This window comes from Ostrea edulis, chromosome 9, assembly GCF_947568905.1.
Source record: "Ostrea edulis chromosome 9, xbOstEdul1.1, whole genome shotgun sequence".
Classification (NCBI taxonomy): domain Eukaryota; kingdom Metazoa; phylum Mollusca; class Bivalvia; order Ostreida; family Ostreidae; genus Ostrea; species Ostrea edulis.
In genome coordinates, this window is record NC_079172.1 from 33,392,972 (window position 1) to 33,414,687 (window position 21,716).

At 37.3% G+C, this 21,716-nt stretch overlaps 2 protein-coding genes across 17 annotated transcripts in view; both read left to right on the top strand.

Moving 5' to 3' along the window:
- Positions 1-6,579, top strand: part of LOC125667679 (serine/threonine-protein kinase 24-like) — a 39,923-nt gene extending 33,344 nt beyond the window's left edge. For all 16 annotated transcript variants that reach the window (XM_056150307.1, XM_056150301.1, XM_056150308.1 and 13 more), the window contains one exon: positions 1,586-6,579. In XM_056150307.1, the coding sequence (XP_056006282.1) occupies positions 1,586-1,595 (10 nt within the window). In that variant the 3' untranslated portion in view covers positions 1,596-6,579. The remainder of the gene's footprint in view (positions 1-1,585) is intronic.
- Positions 6,580-10,196: 3,617 nt separating this feature from the next.
- On the top strand, positions 10,197-21,003 carry LOC125667680 (serine/threonine-protein kinase 26-like). The gene is made up of 10 exons (XM_048901293.2): positions 10,197-10,549; positions 13,064-13,303; positions 13,590-13,755; positions 14,143-14,297; positions 15,642-15,827; positions 18,180-18,322; positions 19,506-19,587; positions 19,733-20,164; positions 20,546-20,754; positions 20,880-21,003. Exons 1-10 carry the CDS (start codon positions 10,541-10,543, stop codon positions 20,887-20,889), a joined length of 1,632 nt encoding a protein of 543 aa, XP_048757250.2. The 5' UTR covers positions 10,197-10,540; the 3' UTR covers positions 20,890-21,003.
- The last annotated feature ends 713 nt before the right edge of the window (positions 21,004-21,716 follow it).

Here is a 21,716-nt window from a genome sequence, read left to right on the forward strand (position 1 = left end):
GTTGTGTGGTCATACAGATACAATGTCGGGGTGTTATGTGGTTGTACAGATACAATGTCAGGTGTTGTGTGGTAGTACAGATACAATGTCGGGGTGTTGTGTGGTTGTACAGATACAATGTCGGGGTGTTGTGTGGTAGTACAGATACAATGTCGGGGTGTTGTGTGGTAGTACAGATACAATGTCAGGTGTTGTGTGGTAGTACAGATACAATGTCAGGTGTTGTGTGGTTGTACAGATACAATGTCGGGGTGTTGTGTGGTAGTACAGATACAATGTCAGGGTGTTGTGTGGTAGTACAGATACAATGTTGGGGTGTTGTGTGGTAGTACAGATACAATGTCAGGTGTTGTGTGGTAGTACAGATACAATGTCGGGGTGTTGTGTGGTAGTACAGATACAATGTTGAAGTGTTGTGTGGTAGTACAGATACAATGTCAGGTGTTGTGTGGTCATACAGATACAATGTCGGGGTGTTATGTGGTTGTACAGATACAATGTCAGGTGTTGTGTGGTAGTACAGATACAATGTCGGGGTGTTGTGTGGTTGTACAGATACAATGTCGGGGTGTTGTGTGGTAGTACAGATACAATATCGGGGTGTTGTGTGGTAGTACAGATACAATGTCAGGTGTTGTGTGGTAGTACAGATACAATGTCAGGTGTTGTGTGGTTGTACAGATACAATGTCGGGGTGTTGTGTGGTAGTACAGATACAATGTCAGGGTGTTGTGTGGTAGTACAGATACAATGTCGGGGTGTTGTGTGGTAGTACAGATACAATGTCAGGTGTTGTGTGGTAGTACAGATACAATGTCGGGGTGTTGTGTGGTAGTACAGATACAATGTTGAAGTGTTGTGTGGTAGTACAGATACAATGTCGGGGTGTTGTGTGGTAGTACAGATACAATGTCAGGTGTTGTGTGGTAGTACAGATACAATGTCGGGGTGTTGTGTGGTCGTACAGATACAATGTCGGGGTGTTGTGTGGTAGTACAGATACAATGTCGGTGTGTTGTGTGGTTGTACAGATACAATGTCGGGGTGTTGTCTGGTCTTACAGATACAATGTCGGGGTGTTGTGTGGTCTTACAGATACAATGTCGGGGTGTTGTGTGGTTGTACATATACAATGTCAGGGTGTTGTGTGGTAGTACAGATACAATGTCAGGTGTTGTGTGGTCGTACAGATACAATGTCGGGGTGTTGTGTGGTAGTACAGATACAATGTCGGGGTGTTGTGTGGTCGTACAGATACAATGTTGCTGTTTATCTGAAGGATATACTTATTCATGTATACAAGTGACTTGTATTTAGCGGGTTGGAGATAGAAGAGCTATTAATGTTGTGCTTTGGGGACCATACAATTAAAGTTCAGTGATGAAGATAAACAAAAAGTCTTATAAAGAATTATTGTAGTATAGTCGGTAAAGTTTTTGCAAACCCGAACTACCTTTTAATTTTACAGAATGTGAACATGTACAAAGCTATTAAAATGAATTTTAACAGGATATAAAAATTTAATTCCATTCTGGTTTTATTACGGTAAAAGTGGACTGTAGACTCATTTGAATTTGTTTTTCAGACCCTCCTAGCAGTGAGAGGGAAATGACCAGCGTTTAGGGGGCCGAGGAGTAGAGACAAGGGATGGAGAAGGACTAGGGCTCCTTAGTGTGAGGACACATTCCTTCAGTGTTATATCTTTATAGACTGCATAAGCAGCCAGCATGAATTCCTATACACAACATGTACTCTTTCCCCATGTGATGACATTACAGAGCCCATAGTGATTATCTCCCATGAGGGCCCTGGGCTTTGGTAGTTTTATACCTTTAGTGCCCAGGTTTGTAGTGGTACATTTCACTATATCCATAGAAGGCCGGGGTGTGTGGAGGCCATGTTCCATGAGGGCAGCATTAAACAAACAAACTGTATATGGGCAAGTCTTGGGCTTTGTATACCTCATATGTGTGTGTGTTGGTTCTAAAAAAAAATTTTTGGTCAAGCAGAGAGGTGTTTTTCTGTCTTGAAAGATGACTGTGCTAATATGTGATTGGTGGAACACAAGAGGTGTCGATCAACTACTGACAAGGAACTTGTGAGTCACCATGGTATCACTGACCTTGAACTTGTGAGTCGCCATGGTATCACTGACCTGAAACTTTGTGGATTGCCTTGATAAAAAAAAATTCACCTGGAGTGAAAAGAATTATTAAAAATGTGCTGGGGGGGTTTTGGAGTATAAAAATCAGAGGAATGTTTCATAAGCATGGCTTCTGCCTCAGTTAAACTGTTAACCAAAGGTTTCACTTTTCAGGGACTGTCTTGAGTATTTATTTTGTGTATAAAGCTGACCAAGATTACATCTGTCAGGGGCTTAATGAAAAACAAGTTTTCTTACCTCATCAATACATATGTTACTGTAGTTAAGTTATGACTGTATAAAGAGTTAGCTAGTTCCTCAGATATAATTTACATACACACATAAATATTTGTTATAGCTGCACTCTTATGTGTTATATGGGCTTCCTGAGACAATGTGGATCAAACTGTTTCACAAATGCTTTTTGTTTCTTTGTGACCGGAATTACCCAGCAATGTTGATTAACTTGTGACCTCAGCTGCTTTTTCCACAGAGAAGTACCACATATACTCGCATAAAAGTCGACCTGCTTATAAGTTGATGACCCTTTTAGGAATTTAACATTGACCCTTTTCATAAGTTGGAATAATTTTTTTATCAGATTGTCTGTCACCTTAATACCTATTTGCTAGCAAATGTTGTATATATTTTCTGAATGTCAATCTCAATCTTTATTATTAATAATCTCATATTAGGTCATTTTTGTTCAGGTTTTTTCTTTTGGTTATGGTAATTTGAACTATAATTGCATTTGAGAGAAAATTAAATTATGAGATACTTAGTTCCCACACTATCGGTTCTCAATGTCCAAGACAACCATCTGGAGAAGTTGGTCAAATAATTGGATGATCAATTAATTATTGTAGTTAAATTATAATAAATAACGGGTATTGTTATCACTGTATGCACCCCTTTAATTGTTTGACAATATATAATCATACTGCTGTCTGTCTTTGTTAATGCTATGTGTGCCTCCACTGAACGAATATTACGGGTCATATCCACACTGCAAATTTTGATATGTAGTGAGTATTTGGTGCACTGTTTTCATACATTAATTCAGAAAATGCTGAATATTTGTACATTTTGTTATTTAAGCTATCACCCTTGTTGATTTGTGTCTGATTAAACTGGCATGAACACTAAAATACATTCAAATATTATAAATTCTGTCGCAGGAAAAAATATCCAGGAGTAGAATGCACATAGAAGTCGGACGTAGACTTCTGAGTCCATTTTACTCCCAAAACTGACTTATATGCGAGTATATATGATAATCAAGACCACTCTGGTATCGAAGTTTACTATTAAGGATCTTTTAAGCAAGACAATTCTTAGGTAATACTGCAAACATTTGATTTGTTTTCATGTTTAGGATTCCTATCTTCATAGAGTTCATCATATGGCTTCTTCGCATATGTATGAAAGGGATTCGGGATTTCCAATCTGTAGACAGGAATGTGAAAAAAGTATTTGGAGAAATCAGATTATGAGATGTGGAAATCTTATTTAAATAAAGAGTGTAATTTGATGGAAGCAGCAAATTCTTTCTTACACGCTGTATGTGATAAGCGGCACCATTTGCTTTTATATCGGGTGGTGTGTATATCGGGTGCTGATGTACAGCACCATTTCTACCGTATTTAAGCACTTTGATTATTTTTCCAGTTGCACAGAAATGTGCATCAATCCAAACGTTGACTAGACCTTAGAAAGGAGCAGTCATCCTAAACCTTATTTTGATACTCGATGACTTGTGTGCATTAAGCCTCTGACTGTCCCGTAGTTATAATACGGGTCAGCTTCACTTCTAGTATAATAATATTACGACAGAAAGCAGTTTTATGGATTTTGTTCTGTTAAATGTCATCACCTGATAATTGTGCGAATGAATTGTGGGTGTTTTATTGATGGAGAGTGATAGAGAAATAAATGTAGCTCTTTTTGAGGGTGCTCTATGGATGCAACATGATATGTTGGGATGATTTTTTTTTCCATGTTCAACTTTTATATCATATGATTTTGTATGACGTGTGAATGTGAAATTTCTTCCTGTTTGTTGAAGACATTGCAGTAATTGAATTGTGGATATAAATAATGTTTTAATTTCATTGATTTAAAAAGAAGTGATTTTGTTACAATTTTTAGAAAAGGGTGTTTGAAAAATGAATAATTTGAAAGGGTCAAACAATCTGTGTTTTTGTTAAATTTTCTCGGTATCTTACTTACATTTTTGGTAGTTGTTATAATGCAAATGCAATGTATTGACATTCGGAATTTCTTCTTTTTCTTTCATAGCATGGATACACTTTAAACATTTTTTGTGTAGTTTTCTTTATTGGATTTCAATGAAACTTGATGGTGCTGCAGCTGAGACTGAATTGGGAGTAAGAGACAGTGTTCCATAGTCCCTATTTCACCCATATTCTGTTCTATAGTGTTTTAATTAATGTCATGTTATTATCCAATATTATAGCATCTTCTGGGGTCGGTTTACTGCAATATATTGTTTATTTATTCTGACCAATGTATAACAAAGTATAAATCTGGTAGGAATTAGGGCTGTCAACCTTTACATTCGTTCACATCAGAAATGCAGAATAAATCCTGTTCTTCCCCTATTGAAATTAATGTGTCAGTAATGGCGTTATAAAGACATGTATGGTTTCTTTCAATAATTTAATCAACCCCAAAACAGATCAATGTGGCATTTTGTTAGCATTATAAAGCCCATAAACAATATATTGATTGACTTCAGCAACTTGGAACCATTTCAAATTTTCTTTACATTTATTATTGTTTGGTGAAAAAAAATTAAATCATTCCAGCTTTAACAAAAATGGTATGCAGTCTTCAAATATATATAATATACACACTTTTGGTTGTGATAAACGGGAACTAATCTGTGGTGTCAATTTTGCATTAATTTCTGATTGTGGCTTGTGAATAAAGGTCAATGGTCAGCTATGAAGATTCCTGCAAAGTGCCTGACCAAAAATACTGTTCTGCAGAATAAGTGCATATTTATATTACTGCTAGGCAGACATTCATAAATGCGGACAAAATTTCCCCACTATATCTGAGCTAGTCCGTATAAATTACAATGTTTGCAGAGTTCACAGGTTAAGGTTATGATTTTGCATATCACAGACTTTTTAAACATATATCTATTACAACAACTGTGTTAGTTATTGAAAGTTATCAAGTTTTTTGTGTGTTTTTGTTTAGTCACAATTATGTGTGTAAATGTGCATGTCTGGTGTTGCCATGGTTACTGGCAGTGAGTGATGCAGAATGGTTGTATTTCAATATAAATTTGACATATAACTAGAGTGAGATAAAAATTTATATAGCAAAAGATGACAAATATATATTTATAATCTATAACACATGTAAATATCTAGACTAGCTAACACCTCTCCCACATCCTGCTGAGAGATAACAATGGTATCTAAGCAACTAGGTTAAACTCCTCTCCCTTTTTCCCAGAATGCAGCATTGTACAGAAGTCCACCCAAACTTCCTGTTTAGTTTGATTGTATCAATCGAAATTTGTTTATATCTGAACTTGGAATAAAAACCACCCACTATTGTAAATCTTCTCAGCCTTTTAACTTCCATGTCCTATTGAACCGTTTCGTTCCATTATAGAATACTATTTATTTTGTAGTCAGAAGATAACATTCCAAGGTTAATATTTTGCAGTGTTGAGATAAGTGATGTTACATTTTGATTGTTATTGTGTTGTTATTTACAGGGATGAGACCCCCCTCCCCCGAGAAACAAAAAAAAACAAACCCTACTTTGTTAATTTTCCGCAATAGTCTCTGGTGTAAGACTATTGTAATTTATATTTCTGTGATAAGTTCTTTCCCAACTAAAACACTATCGATCCATCATATCATGAACATCAATTAAGTCTTTGGCAATCTGATTAAAATTAGATCTCTTGTTTCGCTCGCGTAGTTCGCTACACAATGCTAAGTGTAGTCGGTATGAGAGTGGATCTAAAATAAAATTTAATTCGTAACATTGATAATTCTACGTTTAACCTGTCAAAAATCAAAAAGAAGTGATTTTATTAATTGATGAATTTTTTCACCACATTGTTTTTGTTGCTGTATGAAATTATCGTTCTTAATACCTAAAGGAATGACAACTCGAGGTAGAGATTGTAACCTCAACATTGTTACGATTTATTGTTATTTTAGAAATAGGTGTAGAATATTTCGGTGAGACAGAAATTGGGGAGAGAAGAAAATGTCATTGTTTATGAACTAAATGAAAAGATTAGAATGAAAAGTGGAATATATCAGTTCTGTGTACACTTGAGAAGATCTATAAGTCAATATATACTCTTCTGTTCATAAGAATATTGTGCTTTCCAACTCCATGTACTAATGATTATACACAAATAAATTCCAGAATAATGTTAACTTTTGCATTATTATTTGTGTCAAAGGTGAGTGCTAGATATTGTTGTTTATTATTGCCAAATGAGATGCAAAATTTCTTTTTGCATGTGCTATGAAAATGCAAAATATTTTCTTTTTAGCTCACCTGAGTTGAAAGTTCAAGTGAGCTTTTCTGATCGCCTGTCCGTCCGTCTGTCTATAATCTTTTTACGTTTTCGACTACTTCTCCAGAACCACTAGGCCAATTTCAACCAAACTTGGCCAAAAGCATCCTTTGGTGAAGGGCTTTCAAGTTTGTTCAAATGAAGGGCCATGTCCCTTTCAAAGGGGAGATAATCACAAAAAAGCAAAAATGGTGTGATCATTTAAAAATCTTTTCAAAAACCACTGAGCCAGAAAAACAGAAATTTACATGAAAGCTTTTGACACACATTTGTAGTGTAGATTCAAGTTTATTAAAATCATGGCCCCCGGGGGTAAGATGAGGAGACAATAGGGGATCAAGTTTTACATAAAAATATATAGGGAACATCTTAAAAATTACCGGGCCAGATAAGTTGACATTCACACGAAAGCTTCCTAATAATACAACTTTTATCTGCGATTTTTAGGTCACCTGAGTAAACTCGGGTGACCTATTGCAATTGGTTGTCGTGCGTTAACAATTGAACATTTTTAACTTTGTCTTGATAACTACCGGTCCAATTCTTTTCAAATTTGGTATGAAGCATCTTTGGGACAAGGGGGACATAAATTGTAAATTTCAGGTCTCCACCACCCCTGGGGGCTGGGCAAAAATTGACCAATTTTCAAAAATTCTTCTCAAGAACCACACATGTGTAAGAAAAACTAAATGCATGGTGATGGAGAGCAGGAAGGAATCTACCAAAATTGTAAATTTCATGATCCCCTGGTTAGGGGTTCCGACTTCTGACCCCAGGGCGGGGCCAAACTTGGTATATAGTGTTTACATGTAAAACACTTAAATAACATCTTCAGTGCTGTTGGTACTATTTAGAAAGAGCAGGTAGTCCTTTACCAAAATTGTAAATTTGATGATCCCAGGGGTAGGGGTTTAATGGTATCGGGTGGGGCCAAAATGGTCAGTTATTAAATGTGTGAACAATAGACATTTTTAACTTCTTGATAACTATCATTCCAATTCTTTTCATATTTGCTATGAAGCATCTTTGGAACAAGGGGGTTGTAAATTTCAGGATTCCTGCATGCCTGGGGCCTTAGGGGCAGGGCAAAAACTGCCAAAAATCGACCAATTTTCAAAAATCTTCTCAAGAACCACACACGTGTAAGAAAAACCCAATGTATAGTGATGGAGAGCAGGAAGGCCTCTATCAAAATTGTAAATTTCATGATTCCCGAGGTAGGGGTTCTGACTCCAGGGTGGGGCCAAACTTGTTATATAGTGTATATGTAAAACACTTAACATCTTCTTTAGTGGAATTGATACTAAATTGAATTTAAATGGATAGAGCAGATAGTGTTTTACCAAAATTGTAAATTTGATGATCCCCAGAGTAAGGGTTCTGACCCCAGGGTGGGGCCAAAGTTGGTATATAGTATTTATGTGTAAGTTTGCTGATACTGTATAAAATCTAAATGCATACTTAGGAATAGCAGAAAAGGATGTACAAAAAATGGTGAATTTCAATCAAAACCCAGGGTTATGACTTTAGGATGAGTCCAAATTAGTCATATCTTTTTGATGTTTTAATGTTAATACACCTATTATTTAAAGCCTTTCATCAGTGTGTGCACTTTTGAAGGCAGTGAAGTTAACATCTTGATTTATACTGTTGCTGAACATTAGAATTTAGCTTAGATATTCAAAACAGGAATTTTTTTCTAGATTTCATAGTGGATGGAAGTAGTGATACTTTTTCACTAGTATTCAGGTGACCGATAAGGCCTGTGGGCCTCTTGTATGGTTTGGGTTCGCAAATATTCCTTAAAAACACCAACACATAAACATATGGTTCGCGCGGTTTTTGCTGCTATAGCTCTAGCTTTTACCACTGAAATACAACTGTGTTTAAAGTTTTCTTTCTTCCTTTGAAGTTTGTTTCCATCTGACCGACTACTCCCGTATAAGGTAATTTGGGTGGACTAGTACATATGGACCAATGAGAGTTTCTGTTGCATTTCGCAATTGTATTACAAAGAGATTCAATTGTGTCGTCACACAACGCATTACTATATCGGCCAAAGCGTTCTAATTCAAAGGAATATGAGCCAAGGTGAGTGATGTGGCCCATGGGCCTCCTGTTGCATGTACTACGAAAATGCAAAAGTGTACATAAAAATGTGTAAACGTAACTACAGGTATGCGATTGCATGCGACGTAATATTATGTGGAGCGAAGCTAGGTCGGATGCATGCAGATTGAATCGAACAGCGTGATGTCTTCCTGAAGGACAAGTCCCCGAAGTTGTCAACAATAAAATTATTTATGGATTGGTTTTAAGCTGGCGTTGGTATCCCAGTAAAGGTGTACCTCGTGCTTCTCGACTTTGATATATAGTTCTCAATACTTCATTGACATTTCCAATCTGTTTATTGTAATGATCAGAATCAGAAATCATTTTCTCAAAGTGTCGCATACCAATACAATACCAACATACAATTCGTATGTGTGTGTGTGTGTGTATTATATATATATATATATATGAGCGCTAATTTGTGGTACTTCCCCTACATTGACTATACAACTGTAGCTGCAGAACTGTAGCTTTCTGTAAAAATATTGGGACGGATAACATCTGTCCCAATATTTTCTCAGAGAGCTACAGTTCTGCAGCTACTACAACTGGTGCCATCTCAGTATGAATGAAAAGTATTCGACGGGAAATAAAAGAAACAAAATCGGACAGGTTGCCCTTTCTGTTCTCAGGGCCGTAAATTACATGGAGGCGGAGGAGGCAGCTGCCTCCTCCAACTTTTGAGCCAAAAAAAATTAAAATTTAAAGTTCATTAGAATTTATGTTGTTTCCAATAACTAAGAACATGATACCTCCCTTAAAAAGCATTCCAAATCTTTCTTTTAGAATGAGTTAGTCAAGTAACATCTTAGAAGGCCCTAGAATCAAGGATTTTGCACGAAACGTGTTCAGTGTGCACAAAATGTGCTCAGCGTCTGGGGGCCTGGCCTGGGCGGCCCCCAGACCCCCGCCTAATTTCCTGCCTCCTCCAAATTGAAGGTTAATTTACGGCCCTGCTGTTCTATATGTAACTCGCTTTCCTATCGTCAATTTGGATCATATCCAATTGCTGAAGTGTTCGCAAGTTTTCATTTAATCTTTGGGCGTTTTCCGATGACGATCGGTGTAATCGATTGGTTTATATCTATTCGTTTGGGACTGTTCACAGCATGTTAGGTTATCTAAACCAAGAATTTAACTTAGAAAGGCAAGCATGGTGCACGAAAAGTGCGGGCAAATCTTAAACAAAGTCCTTTGAAATGAAATTGAATACAATATAGTTGAAAATATTAGGGATGAGACGACCTGGAGCTGATATTATTCGTTAATTTGAAGGGACGCTAAGCATAGGACCTCCGAAAAATTAAAAATAAACTGCATATCACGATTCTAAACTGTATTTAAATTTTCATATGATAATGCATGATAGATGAGTCATCATGTTTTCGTTTGTATAGGGGTTGTCATTTTAAATCCACCACTGCGTGCTGCTTGAAGTATTTTTAACCATTGACTAAAAGCTGTCGGTCGTTACAAGGGTGGCCTTTCCACCCGGGGAAATCTCTCTTAACAAGGAAGTCCTACAGGTGGCAGTTACGTCGCTGTTAATGACCGGATCGATACATATTGTGGCTGTCGGCAGAGATCCGATATTTCTGTAATAGGTGATTTGACCCACTCAGACCCCGACAAGGAGTTTTCATCAGTCCCGGGGGTCAAGGAAACTTCGAAACGCTTTACGTCACGGATGTTAGTGCTTAGTAAAGATGTCTAAGGTACGTAGTAATGTGTATTACCTGTGGAGGTAAACATTTAGATACGTCACAGGTCCGTGGTATACATGTATAGATATATTAAACGTAGAGTGGTGGATCCATGGATTTGATATATTGTTGGGTCCAGTGCTGACGGTATTATACATATGTAATATGATTACTATCCCAATACGCACAGTGTAACTTGAAATGTGATTTACAATGTAAAAAATCTCCCTTGAGTGGACCAGACAACACGAGATCAGAGAATTGGGTGCATGGTGCTACACGTAAATAATCATTTGTCTATAATAAGGTTTTGTCACAGATCTAGATAAGCGTATAAGAGAAACATTAACACAGGATGGGAACAGTGCAATAGTTATATTTAACGAAGTGCGGAATTAATCCAATCAAGAATTTGATAGATATTCTGATTATTTACATGTATGTCTGCAGTACTTAGCCAAAAATGACGGTTTTTAGCCCCAATCCGATTGTGTTGTCTTTCATTTTGTTTGGGATGGTGTTTTCTAGTCGTAAGACTAAGTAAATATCCGCATTCCTAAGGATCATGCACTTTCCTAATATAAAACGGATTTCCCCTTGTGTGATGCTTTAGTTTACGACCATATGAAAGCGACTGAGAATGTTGCATTTTACTGCCCAGATTTAGTGATACCGTGGTAATTTACTGTATGTCCAGATTTAGTGATACCGTGGTAATTTACTGTATGTACAGCTTTAGTGTGACCGTAATTTACTGTCTGTCCAGATTTAGTTGTACCATTGCATTTACATGTAGTTAGACTGATGTACGTAACTGTGTCCTGGGACAGGCCCTCACCACAAACTGGGTCCAAAGGACTTTTACGATATAACATTCTATTTACATTACCTTTTACTACCGGTCCGAATTTAGGTTTTAGTTTCGTCTTCAGTTTGAAATGATTGAAGCGAAAGCCAATGAGATAAAACCAATAATCTATTGAAAAATAAATATATAATTCTCTCTCTCTCTCTCTCTCTCTCTCTCTCTCTCTCTCTCTCTCAGCTTGCATTGCACCACCAGAGAGAGGGGTGGGGGTAAATTTTGATTAAGTCACATTGTTAGCTTGCAGTTTGGATCTATAGACAGACTTGGGTAAAATACACTCAGTTAAGTCTGAAAGCTGACTTTGTGTCAATGGGTTTTCGAATGGTACCCTTTGATCGATTTTCTAATTCTGTGTAATTAAGGTGCGGGTCAAGTACAAAATCTCTTACGGTGTAGGTAATTTAAGACTGAGCTTTTGTCTAATATTCTCTCATATTAGTTTATGCTATATTTAATCTGTAATCAGTGGGGACACAAGGGCATCAAACGATGACGCAGACAAACGTACGTTTTAAAATACCGAATTTTATATAAATTTAATAACCTTCACTATATATATTCGTAGTCTAATCGCTGTTACCTGTTCACAATTTGGACCCAGTTGCACAAAGTGAGTTAACATTAACTGACAGTTAAGAAATAAAGATCCCGTTTTCGTGTATGTTGTAGGGTAACTTCCTCGGTCGAGAAATGTTGTTTTGAAATATTAAAACCGAGACTTTTAAATTTCAAACAAAACTTCCAGATCAAGAAGGTTATCCTGCATCATCCACGAAAACAAGAATTCTATTTCGGTCCAGAAATGTACAGCCGATCGTTTGTAAACAATTAGGTCACCGTGACGTCATGGCAATTTCCGAAACTGACTAGGCCTGATGACTTAAATAGGAGACATATTTCAAGTCCTATACAATATGTAAAATCCAGGAGCTTCCGTGGGCTTCGACCCCGGTCCCCACTGGGGGCCTCAAGGCGGCCTCCAGACCCCCTGCCTCATAAAGTGCCCCCCCCCCCCCCCCGTAACCGCAATTCCTGGATCCGCCCCTGGAGATGGTAGGGTATACTGGATCTATTATAAAAAACATATTTCAAGTATTTAGTTTGATGTTGACAGATCATATCAACTGCTTTGAATACACATTTCAAGATAACTTGTCAGTGCATCGACATGTTTATTTACATGTATATCGATCTCAGAAATGTTCTTCAGTCATTTATGAATTCGTTTTGCAACATATATTGATTGATTTTTATGAATATAAAATTGAATTATCAGTTATCGACTTTATTGTTGTATTAGCAAAACACAAAGTGCAAGCGAGATGTGTATCAATTTCCTCGAAATCAGTTAATACGTATGAAGGTATATCGCAGAATAATGACCGCGGTATTCCTTCGGGTTTGATCTTGGCAGTATCTTGGTAGAATTGTCATTAACTCTTGCATTTATATAGCGTTAACTAGACGTTTTAAACTGTTTGTTAAACTTAAGTAACTTTTGAGTAACTGATTCTTGAAATTTTCCTCAAGGTCCACCGGGTAAATTTCAACCAATTCTTGCTTGCATAAAGGTTATCCTAATTAGTGTCCTGTGAACAGGCGATATTCTCAAGAACTACAAAAAGCTTTAATAACGAATCTCCTTTTGCGTTTTCTAGATGAACAGTGGGGATTCCGAACTGAGACGGCGGTTCCAGAAGACGGATGAACAGATCGGCAAGGGGTCGTTTGGAAGGGTCTTCAAAGGCTTGGACACAGATACCCAGGAAATCGTGGCCATCAAAATCATTGACCTAGAGGAGGCGGAGGACGAGATAGACGATATACAACAGGAGATGAGAATTCTGGCGCAGTGTGACTCGCAATACGTCACCAAGTACTTCGGGTCCTTTGTCCAAGTAAACTTTTATTTACGCTCTGATGAAACAAGCTTCTAGTATGTTTTCCGTAAAATATAATTGTATGTTTTTCGGTGTAGGGACCGTATTTACTCTAGAATTGTTGTTTTATTTATAGGAATTATTTGAAAGTATTATCTCCCATTAATATTGATAATTAATTCAATAATTAATTAACATTCACGATAATTATGTAAATTAAGACAATAACAATCACTCGCAAAGGGTGTCCCTTATCATATCCATTGTAGATCTTATGGGAAAATTATATACATTGCAATTTTAGGGGTTCAAACTCTGGATCATTATGGAATATTTAGGAGGTGGGTCTGCTCAAGACATCATCAAAATGGCGCCATTTTCTGAACGGGATATTGCAGTTATACTGAGAGAAATATTAAAGGGGTTAGATTACCTCCACAGCGAACGGAAGGTACACCGTGACATCAAAGGTACGTCCTTCCATTAAAACTAGCCAGATCCGTAATTTACGAACAATCGCTTTCCATTTATCACACACTAATCAATCATTTTGCATTTATAAAATACAATCAAACCATTTTCCATGTATGATATACAATCCAGTCATTTTCTATTTGCTAAAAGCTAACCAATGGTTTACCTTAAAGGGTTTTTAGCACTATTCAATCAGCATTCGTCCTTCAATTTTTCAAACATGGGAATTCATCATTTGTTAGAAAGGGGGAGACAATCCTGGTAATATATATGTGTCTGCATCCGACGAATTTGTTTATGAAACAGCAAAGCATAATTAGCCTCTGGGTCTTGAGCTATTCTGTATACAGGTACATGTATGATCATTGCTTCTTTATTTCTAGCGGCTAACATCTTACTGTCCCACAAGGGAGAGGTGAAACTGGCAGACTTCGGGGTGGCGGGTCAACTGTCCACTCTCGGGAAGGCGGACACGTTTGTCGGCACTCCTTACTGGATGGCACCAGAAATTATCAAAGGACAGAAATACGACACAAAGGTACATCTGAAATACAGTATATTACCTGATCTCGGCTGAGATTCGACTTGGCTGAATATTTGGACTGACGCCTTCACCGAATCTCGGAGCAGTGTTTCATAATTCATGTCTGAAAATTTACTTTCAGCTTTGACCGGTTCGAGCATTTAATGTTCACTTAGGTGACATTGCTGTTTGCTTCAAATAAGTGATTTCTAACTCTCTGTCACCAATAATTTTGTATTGCTTACCGTCTAGGTATGAAAATCCCAAAATCAAAATAGTCACTAAATTTTCCGTTCAAATGAAGACTTCGAACCATGGCACAATATTTTATCCCCTGAAATTGAAAAGTTCCTATAGTTTGTTGTATCTAGTTACTGATACAATGTATCTCTACATACCTACTGCTGTATTGTTTTATATACAGGAACTCTTCAATTTTGGGAGATAAAATATTGCGACATGGAAGTCTTCATTTGAAGGGAAAATTTAGTGATAGTTTTTTTTTTTTATCGAATTTACATACTTAGACCGTAAGTAATGCAGCATTAATAGTGATACAGATTTGGCTTAATAGTCAACTAACTTACTTGAAGCAAACAGCAGTGTCACCTTTAGAAGTACACATTAATTGCTAGAACCGGCTAAAACTGAACGTAAATTTCCAGACATGAATGATGAAGGACTGCTCCGAGATTCGGTGAAGGCGTCTGTCCAATATTCAGCCGAGCCAAATCTCAGCCAAGATTACAGTATACCCAGATCCGGATATATGTTCAATCACCCAGTCGTTGGAGCTGTTGGCATGTGGTCTCAACTTAGCGCTTAGCTCTCTCTCTCTCTCTCGATCGAGAGAGAGAGAGAAGAGCCACCGTTTTTGTCTGTAGATAGTTTCACATCCCATTCGAGAATTATTTCACTGGCGTAGAGACGTCACTAGCTTTAGGTGAAGTGTCCCAATATTTTGGCCTACACTGAAGCCGTATCATTGAGGGTTCTTTAACGTGTCAACGCATGTCGCGACACGGGACCTCCACAGGTCATATCAGAAAAACCACCAATGACTTAATCGTCTTAATTTTGAAGTGGCGCCGGGATTTAACTCGTGCCACCAGGTGGCGCAGCAAACAGCCTACGTAACCATTAGGTTACCGCAACTAATCAAACATCTTACATTGTATACATGTAAATTGACGATACCATAAAGTATAAATATTAAATATAATGTATTGCTGATGTTGTAATTCATGTCTATATTTAAAAAAGGCTCAGAGAGAGACGCATATCACTGGTATCAGTGCAAAGTAAAAACTCCTAGACCGAGCACGAAACATTGGTCATCTACTGTCTTTGTCATTGTAGGCAGATATATGGAGTTTGGGTATAACAGCTATAGAGCTGGCCCAAGGAGAGCCACCCTATGCTGACCTCGACCCAAGAAAAGTCATATTTCAAATCCCCAAGAAGGACCCCCCACAACTGTCGGGCAACTTTTCATTGGGCTTTAAGGACTTGATCAAAGACTGTCTAAACAAGGACCCAAAGGATGTGAGTACCATTACACTGTTGCACCTCCATTGTTATATAGTAATAATGTAACCGGTCTTGGGTGTAAAAATAATCCACAAGATGGTTAAAGTCGTAGATTCGTTTAATAGTGGGAAACAATGAAAACAACCCTATAACAACAATAAAAACATATAAGAACAAATACAATACAAAGACAAAAGACACTCTCAAACATATGACATATGCAACGATACAAATATATCTATTGGTCATCATTTTATCGTGGAAGGAAATAACTCTTTGAACCATCAATTATAAGTAATTGATATTACAAAATATGAATATAATGTACTGCAGTAAATTACATTTGTACATACCAGTTTATGGAACTGGGCTACAGCTTCCGAAATAAAGGCGAAGCTGTGATGACCTATTGAATAATTTACTAAAACACTAAATTCTGTACACATATATCACTCTGCGCATTTAAATTACTTTAAACTCATTATTTACATAAAGAATAGAAATTATGTTTTTCTACAATTCTACTTTCAGTAAATCTTTCACTCATGACTTACACAACAGTTTTATGAATAAAGAAAAGTTTAATTACTTAATTAAATTCATTATTTGCATTTAATCATATAGTAAAACTATCAGCTACTCACACACAGTTGTCGGTGTTAGCAAATCCTCTAGAAATCAAATATACTTTATACTTTTAAGAATTCAATAAATAATGGCAACACCCTTTGGAATCTCTTTCAAAACTAGATTTCCTGAACTATTTCGTAAAAAGAACTCAGAAACCCCCGCCAGGACTTCCTATTGGCTAGAACAAAATACTAAGACCAATCAGATGACAGAACAAGTATGACACCTAAGAGATACATGAACTAATCCGAGTTATGTTTTAACTGGACCCTTACAGATTAAACCATTATATTTTAAAGGGTGTTTAGGTTTCTTTAACACGCAACACAAAGTTCGTAAGTAGTGTAGCGCAATATGTATGGAAGTGAATGCATGTGAATTGCAATATGAGATATAAAACTAAGTACAACTACCACAATAATAATCCATAAGGGACTGTCATAGCGATTCAGCATGGGTATCCCAGTGCTGCTGTACATAATGCTTTCTGATACAAGGACCAACTAGATATTCAGATGGGTTTTAGTTTATATGAAAAACTGTAAACCACTAGTAGTACATATTTTACAAATAGTTAACGAGGCAAACTTTTTATGCCTCCGAGATCGAAGATGGGGGGGCATATTGTTTTTGTCCTGTCTGTCATTCTGTAATTCTGTCATTCTGTTTGAAACTTTCACCTTGCTAATAACTTTTGAACAGTAAGTGATAGAGCTTTGATATTTCACATGAGTATTCCTTGTGACAAGACCTTTCCCTGGGTACCAACATTTTTGACCCCGTGACCTTGACCTTGGAGTTTGACCTACTTTTTGAAAACTTTAACCTTGCTAATAACTTTTGAACAATAAGTGATAGAGCTTTGATATTTCACATGAGTATTCCTTGTGACAAGACCTTTCCGTTGGTATTGAACCTTTTGACCTTGACATTTGACTTTTTTTTTTTTTTTTTTTTTTTTTTACATTGGTCATAACTTCTAAATGGTAAATATTAGAGCTTTCATATTGTACATGAGCATTTCTTTTGACAAGATCTTTCTACTGGTACCAAGATATTTGCCCTTGTGACCTTGGCCATCTTCGGAATTGGCCATTATCGGGGGCATTTGTGTTTCACAAACATATCTTGTTCTTTATATGTTTTTATACTCCCAGAACCGAAGATCCGGGGGGGAGGTGGTATAGTTTTTTGGCGTGTTCGCGTGACTGTCTGAGTGTCTTTCGCAAACAAACAAAAATCAACTTTAACCTTGGTCATATCTTTTATACCTTTATCTGAGGTAAAGCTTTCATATTTGGTATGTGTATAATTCCTTGTGGCAAGACCTTTCCGTTGACACCAAAAATCATTGACCTGGTGATCTCAACATTGACCTTTGACCTACTTTCAGAAAATTCGAATATAAGCCATATCTTTCAAATCGTAAAAGACATGTGCATATTTTGTGAGAGAACTTTTCCAACGATACCAGATTTGTTGACCTCGTGACCTTGACCTTTGATATAGCTTTTTGGAAGTTAAAAAAATATTTTGGTCATATCTTTCACAGCATAAGAGGAAGACCTTACATATTCGTTATGTGTATTCCTTCCACTGACACTAAAATCTTTGACCTGGTGACATTGACCTAGTTTTTGGAAATTTTCAATAAAAAACTACAATGTCCAACAGTTCCACTCTGTTGTAATCCGGGGACATCAGTGTTTCACAAACACATCTTGTTGATTTTTGCAGAGACCCACCGCCCGGGAATTGTTGAATTACGGCTTTATAAAACGTGCCCGGAAGACCAACATTCTACAGGATGTGGTGGATCGGCATAGTGAGTGGCGGTCGCACCGGCCGACGTCAGAGAGCGACTCCGACGAGGAATCCAGGTTTGTATAAGAATACAGTATACGTAAAATTCAACAATGAAATAAGAGTAGGATGATACAGTGACAAAACTCGCGCTACTTCTGCGTGTAAATCAACTGCCCGGATGTAAAGAGTTTCTAACAATAAGGCGGTGGTTTTGCCCCTTACGTCAGGGAAAATGTTGATCACATATTGGTTTCACAAGTTTTGTATGATAGAAAATAAAGTTTGTCAATAGTAAATGTTTGAGATACAGTTTATTTACTTTATTATAATTGAAGATATAAATTAATGAGAATCGGAAATGATTTTCTAGAGGGTCAGTCCCCTGTAAGTGGCTGGGATAATTTTCACCATTGGTAAAATTAGTAGTTATTCAGATGCTTAATATCCACCAGTCATATATAAACACAGGGAGTTATCAAGCACTTTTCCCCTTTTTAAATAAAACTGAATGATATCACCTATCACTGGTTGAAATTCTCCTTTAGTTGTTGGTTGGTTTGTTTGATGTATGTTCCTTCGGAAATATAGAAAACTCCCAGATGGAGAAATTCCTCACATAAATTGTGTTCAAACTTAACAAAAATCGTTTTTATATATTCTTCTATCATTTTTGGTTTTCAATATGAATATCAATCATTTATACACTTGATGTTTGATATTGTAACCTGAGAAGGGTTGCCCCCGGAACACTTGATATCACGAAATTTTGTAACCTGAGAAGGGTTGCCCCCGAACACTTGATATCACGAAATGCTGTAACCTGAGAAGGGTGGCCCCCGAACACTTGATATAACGAAATATTGTAACCCGAGAAGGGTGGCCCCCCAACACTTGATATCACGAAATATTGTAACCTGAGAAGGGTGGCTCCCGAACACCACCTATCCCTTTCCTAAAAATCCCCTTAGATATAAATTGGGTAGTAACATCTGTAAGCCTGATAAAACCCTGAAACAATTTTACCATTAGACATCCTTACTGAACTGAATATAATTTTTTGAGATGACATTTATAATATTGCCATCCATAACAAACTTCAGAATCCAAAATGGCGTTTGGAGAATTCGTACCTACATTTTATAATGCAGGTTCTTTATAATAATGCTTACACTGTTGGTTTTGCCAACAGGAGTAAAATGTAAAGCACAGAACAAACATTGTGCAATGTCCGTTACATGTAAGATGTCATCGTTTCAGTGATAGACCAGAAGAATCGGATGATTTAGACTACTGGAACAGTACGGTGAAAAACCTAGAAGAATTCGTCCAGGAACATCCGGTGGGTCACACACACACAAACACACACACACACACACACACACACACAGAGAGAGAGAGAGAGAGAGAGAGAGAGAGAGAGAGAGAGAGAAAGATTCACAAAGCATGTTTTGTTTGAAGTTCATAGTATTTTTCTTCTTCCGTAGTACAACACTGTAAGGGAAGTGGAACAGTTTGAAACGTTACGAATAAAGAAACCAGCAGATGACACTAGTGTTGTTTTACCCAGCATGCAACAGGAGAAAGTCAATGGCACCACTTCAGAAGGAAATAGATTTTCAGACACTGATCAAAGTTACAACTACTCTGTCGTGAATAAGATTCAGAACCCAGCCGTCGACAATACCGTCACACAGAAAGACGGAACGGACGAGAGGACGGATGTAGACAATAGTGTATCTAGTGAGAACATCACAGAGCCACAGAACACTGTGCACGACATTGAAAGTGAACCTGACTATGAAAACATTGAATTTACGTACACAGACCAAGATATCAATGACGGCCTGTTTAATGGTCACCCTGATTCACTGTCAACGAGTTCCCTCACCATTACTGTGATACCACTGCTGACTAGCGTAAGTTATATACACATTCCATGCATGACTGACCAACTTAAATCATACTCACACGTCATAGCTGACCAGCGTAAGTTATAGTCGACGTCATGGTTGACTAACTTCTGTGGAAACGAGGGGGTTATTTATATAAATGTACTCGGTCTTAGGGTAGGAAATACCGAATATAAACAATCCCCTCGTTTCCACAGACATTAATATGCTGGCCAGCTAAAGTTTAGCTCCCCTGTCGTGGATGACCATTATTATATAGAACGTTATGTTTACACGTCAATGATTATGTATTTTGAATAGTGCTTGTGCTTTGGAGAAAACAATTCCCAATACCTTGTGTAATATTGTACTACTTAAGATAATGAAATATCGGTTTTCTATTTACAGTTAAAACTGCTCTATAAGGAAGATTACGAGGAACGAGGCCAATCAACAGAACCGACACAAATTGTGGAGGAATTGTTAAACGCGTTTCAATTGGCTGAGACGTCTTGTCCGGGTTTGACGGACGATTTTGTCAGTGGCGTGGTGGAAATTCTTACCACGCCTAGTAAAGGAATAGTGGACGTTAAACGGGCGATCGAAAAAGTTAGAAGGTAGCTAACGGTGTTAGCTTAAAATAAAGTGTCACTGATTTCCAGGATGTAGTGGGCCGTAAATAACTATCAAATACTAACTGTTTTAAGATATTTACATCTAAAACATTTCTTTTTCTCAACAGTCCCTCCTAAAACGCCATAAAAAGACGTTTTGATGAAGAGCAGGAGGACCAAGAAAAATATTATTGACTTTTATCATTGTTTTTAAAAGAAGTTTTACCCTGAAATTAAATTCAATTTCAAATATTCTTTGGTATGTCTTCAACACGCAGATTAATTGGAATCATATTGAGCATCACTGAAGAGACATTATTTGTCGAAATGCGCATCTGGTGCATCAAAATTGGTACCATATAAGTTTTACATTGTAAGAAAACTACAGAGAAGCCATTTTTCTTTAGATTTCCAAGATTGATATGCGGGTCATTTTGGCCTGATGTCTCTGAATCCATGTCTCCTGTTAAGTACAGTTTCGCCCCTTCTTTGAGCACAGGGAGCGCTGTTGCACTGCAAGGTGTTTGGAAGATAAAACAAAAACAATCTCGGCCAATCCCCTTTCTTGTGTTGATACACAAGGGCTAATGAAAGAAAAAGTGAGCAAGTTCACAGACCCCACCTTCTTTGATCAGAAGGAGCGCTGCTGCACTGCAAGGTGTTTGAAAAAGCATTCTCGACCTATCCCTTTTCATGTGTTGATACACAAGGGCTAATGAAAGAAAAAATGAGCAAGCTCACATACCCCACGCCCTACAATGAATGACATTGCTGGACATAATGAATGGTAATGGTATGCATAAAATGCAACAAATTCTTATGACACTGTGCTATACTGTACTTTTTCCACACATGTAAGCAGATATTACCACTTATTCTGCCCATTCGTTCGCAGATAGTATAACCATGATACTGTACATGTATAGAATTTCACAAAGATCTCGGTGGAATTCAGTAGACTTTAT

Excerpts from the sequence above, each read along its gene's own strand:
- LOC125667680 (XM_048901293.2), top strand. Across the intron at positions 13,304-13,589 it reads ACTTCGGGTCCTTTGTCCAA|GGGTTCAAACTCTGGATCAT; the intron begins GTAAACTTTTAT and ends TTGCAATTTTAG. Across the intron at positions 14,298-15,641 it reads GACAGAAATACGACACAAAG|GCAGATATATGGAGTTTGGG; the intron begins GTACATCTGAAA and ends TTGTCATTGTAG.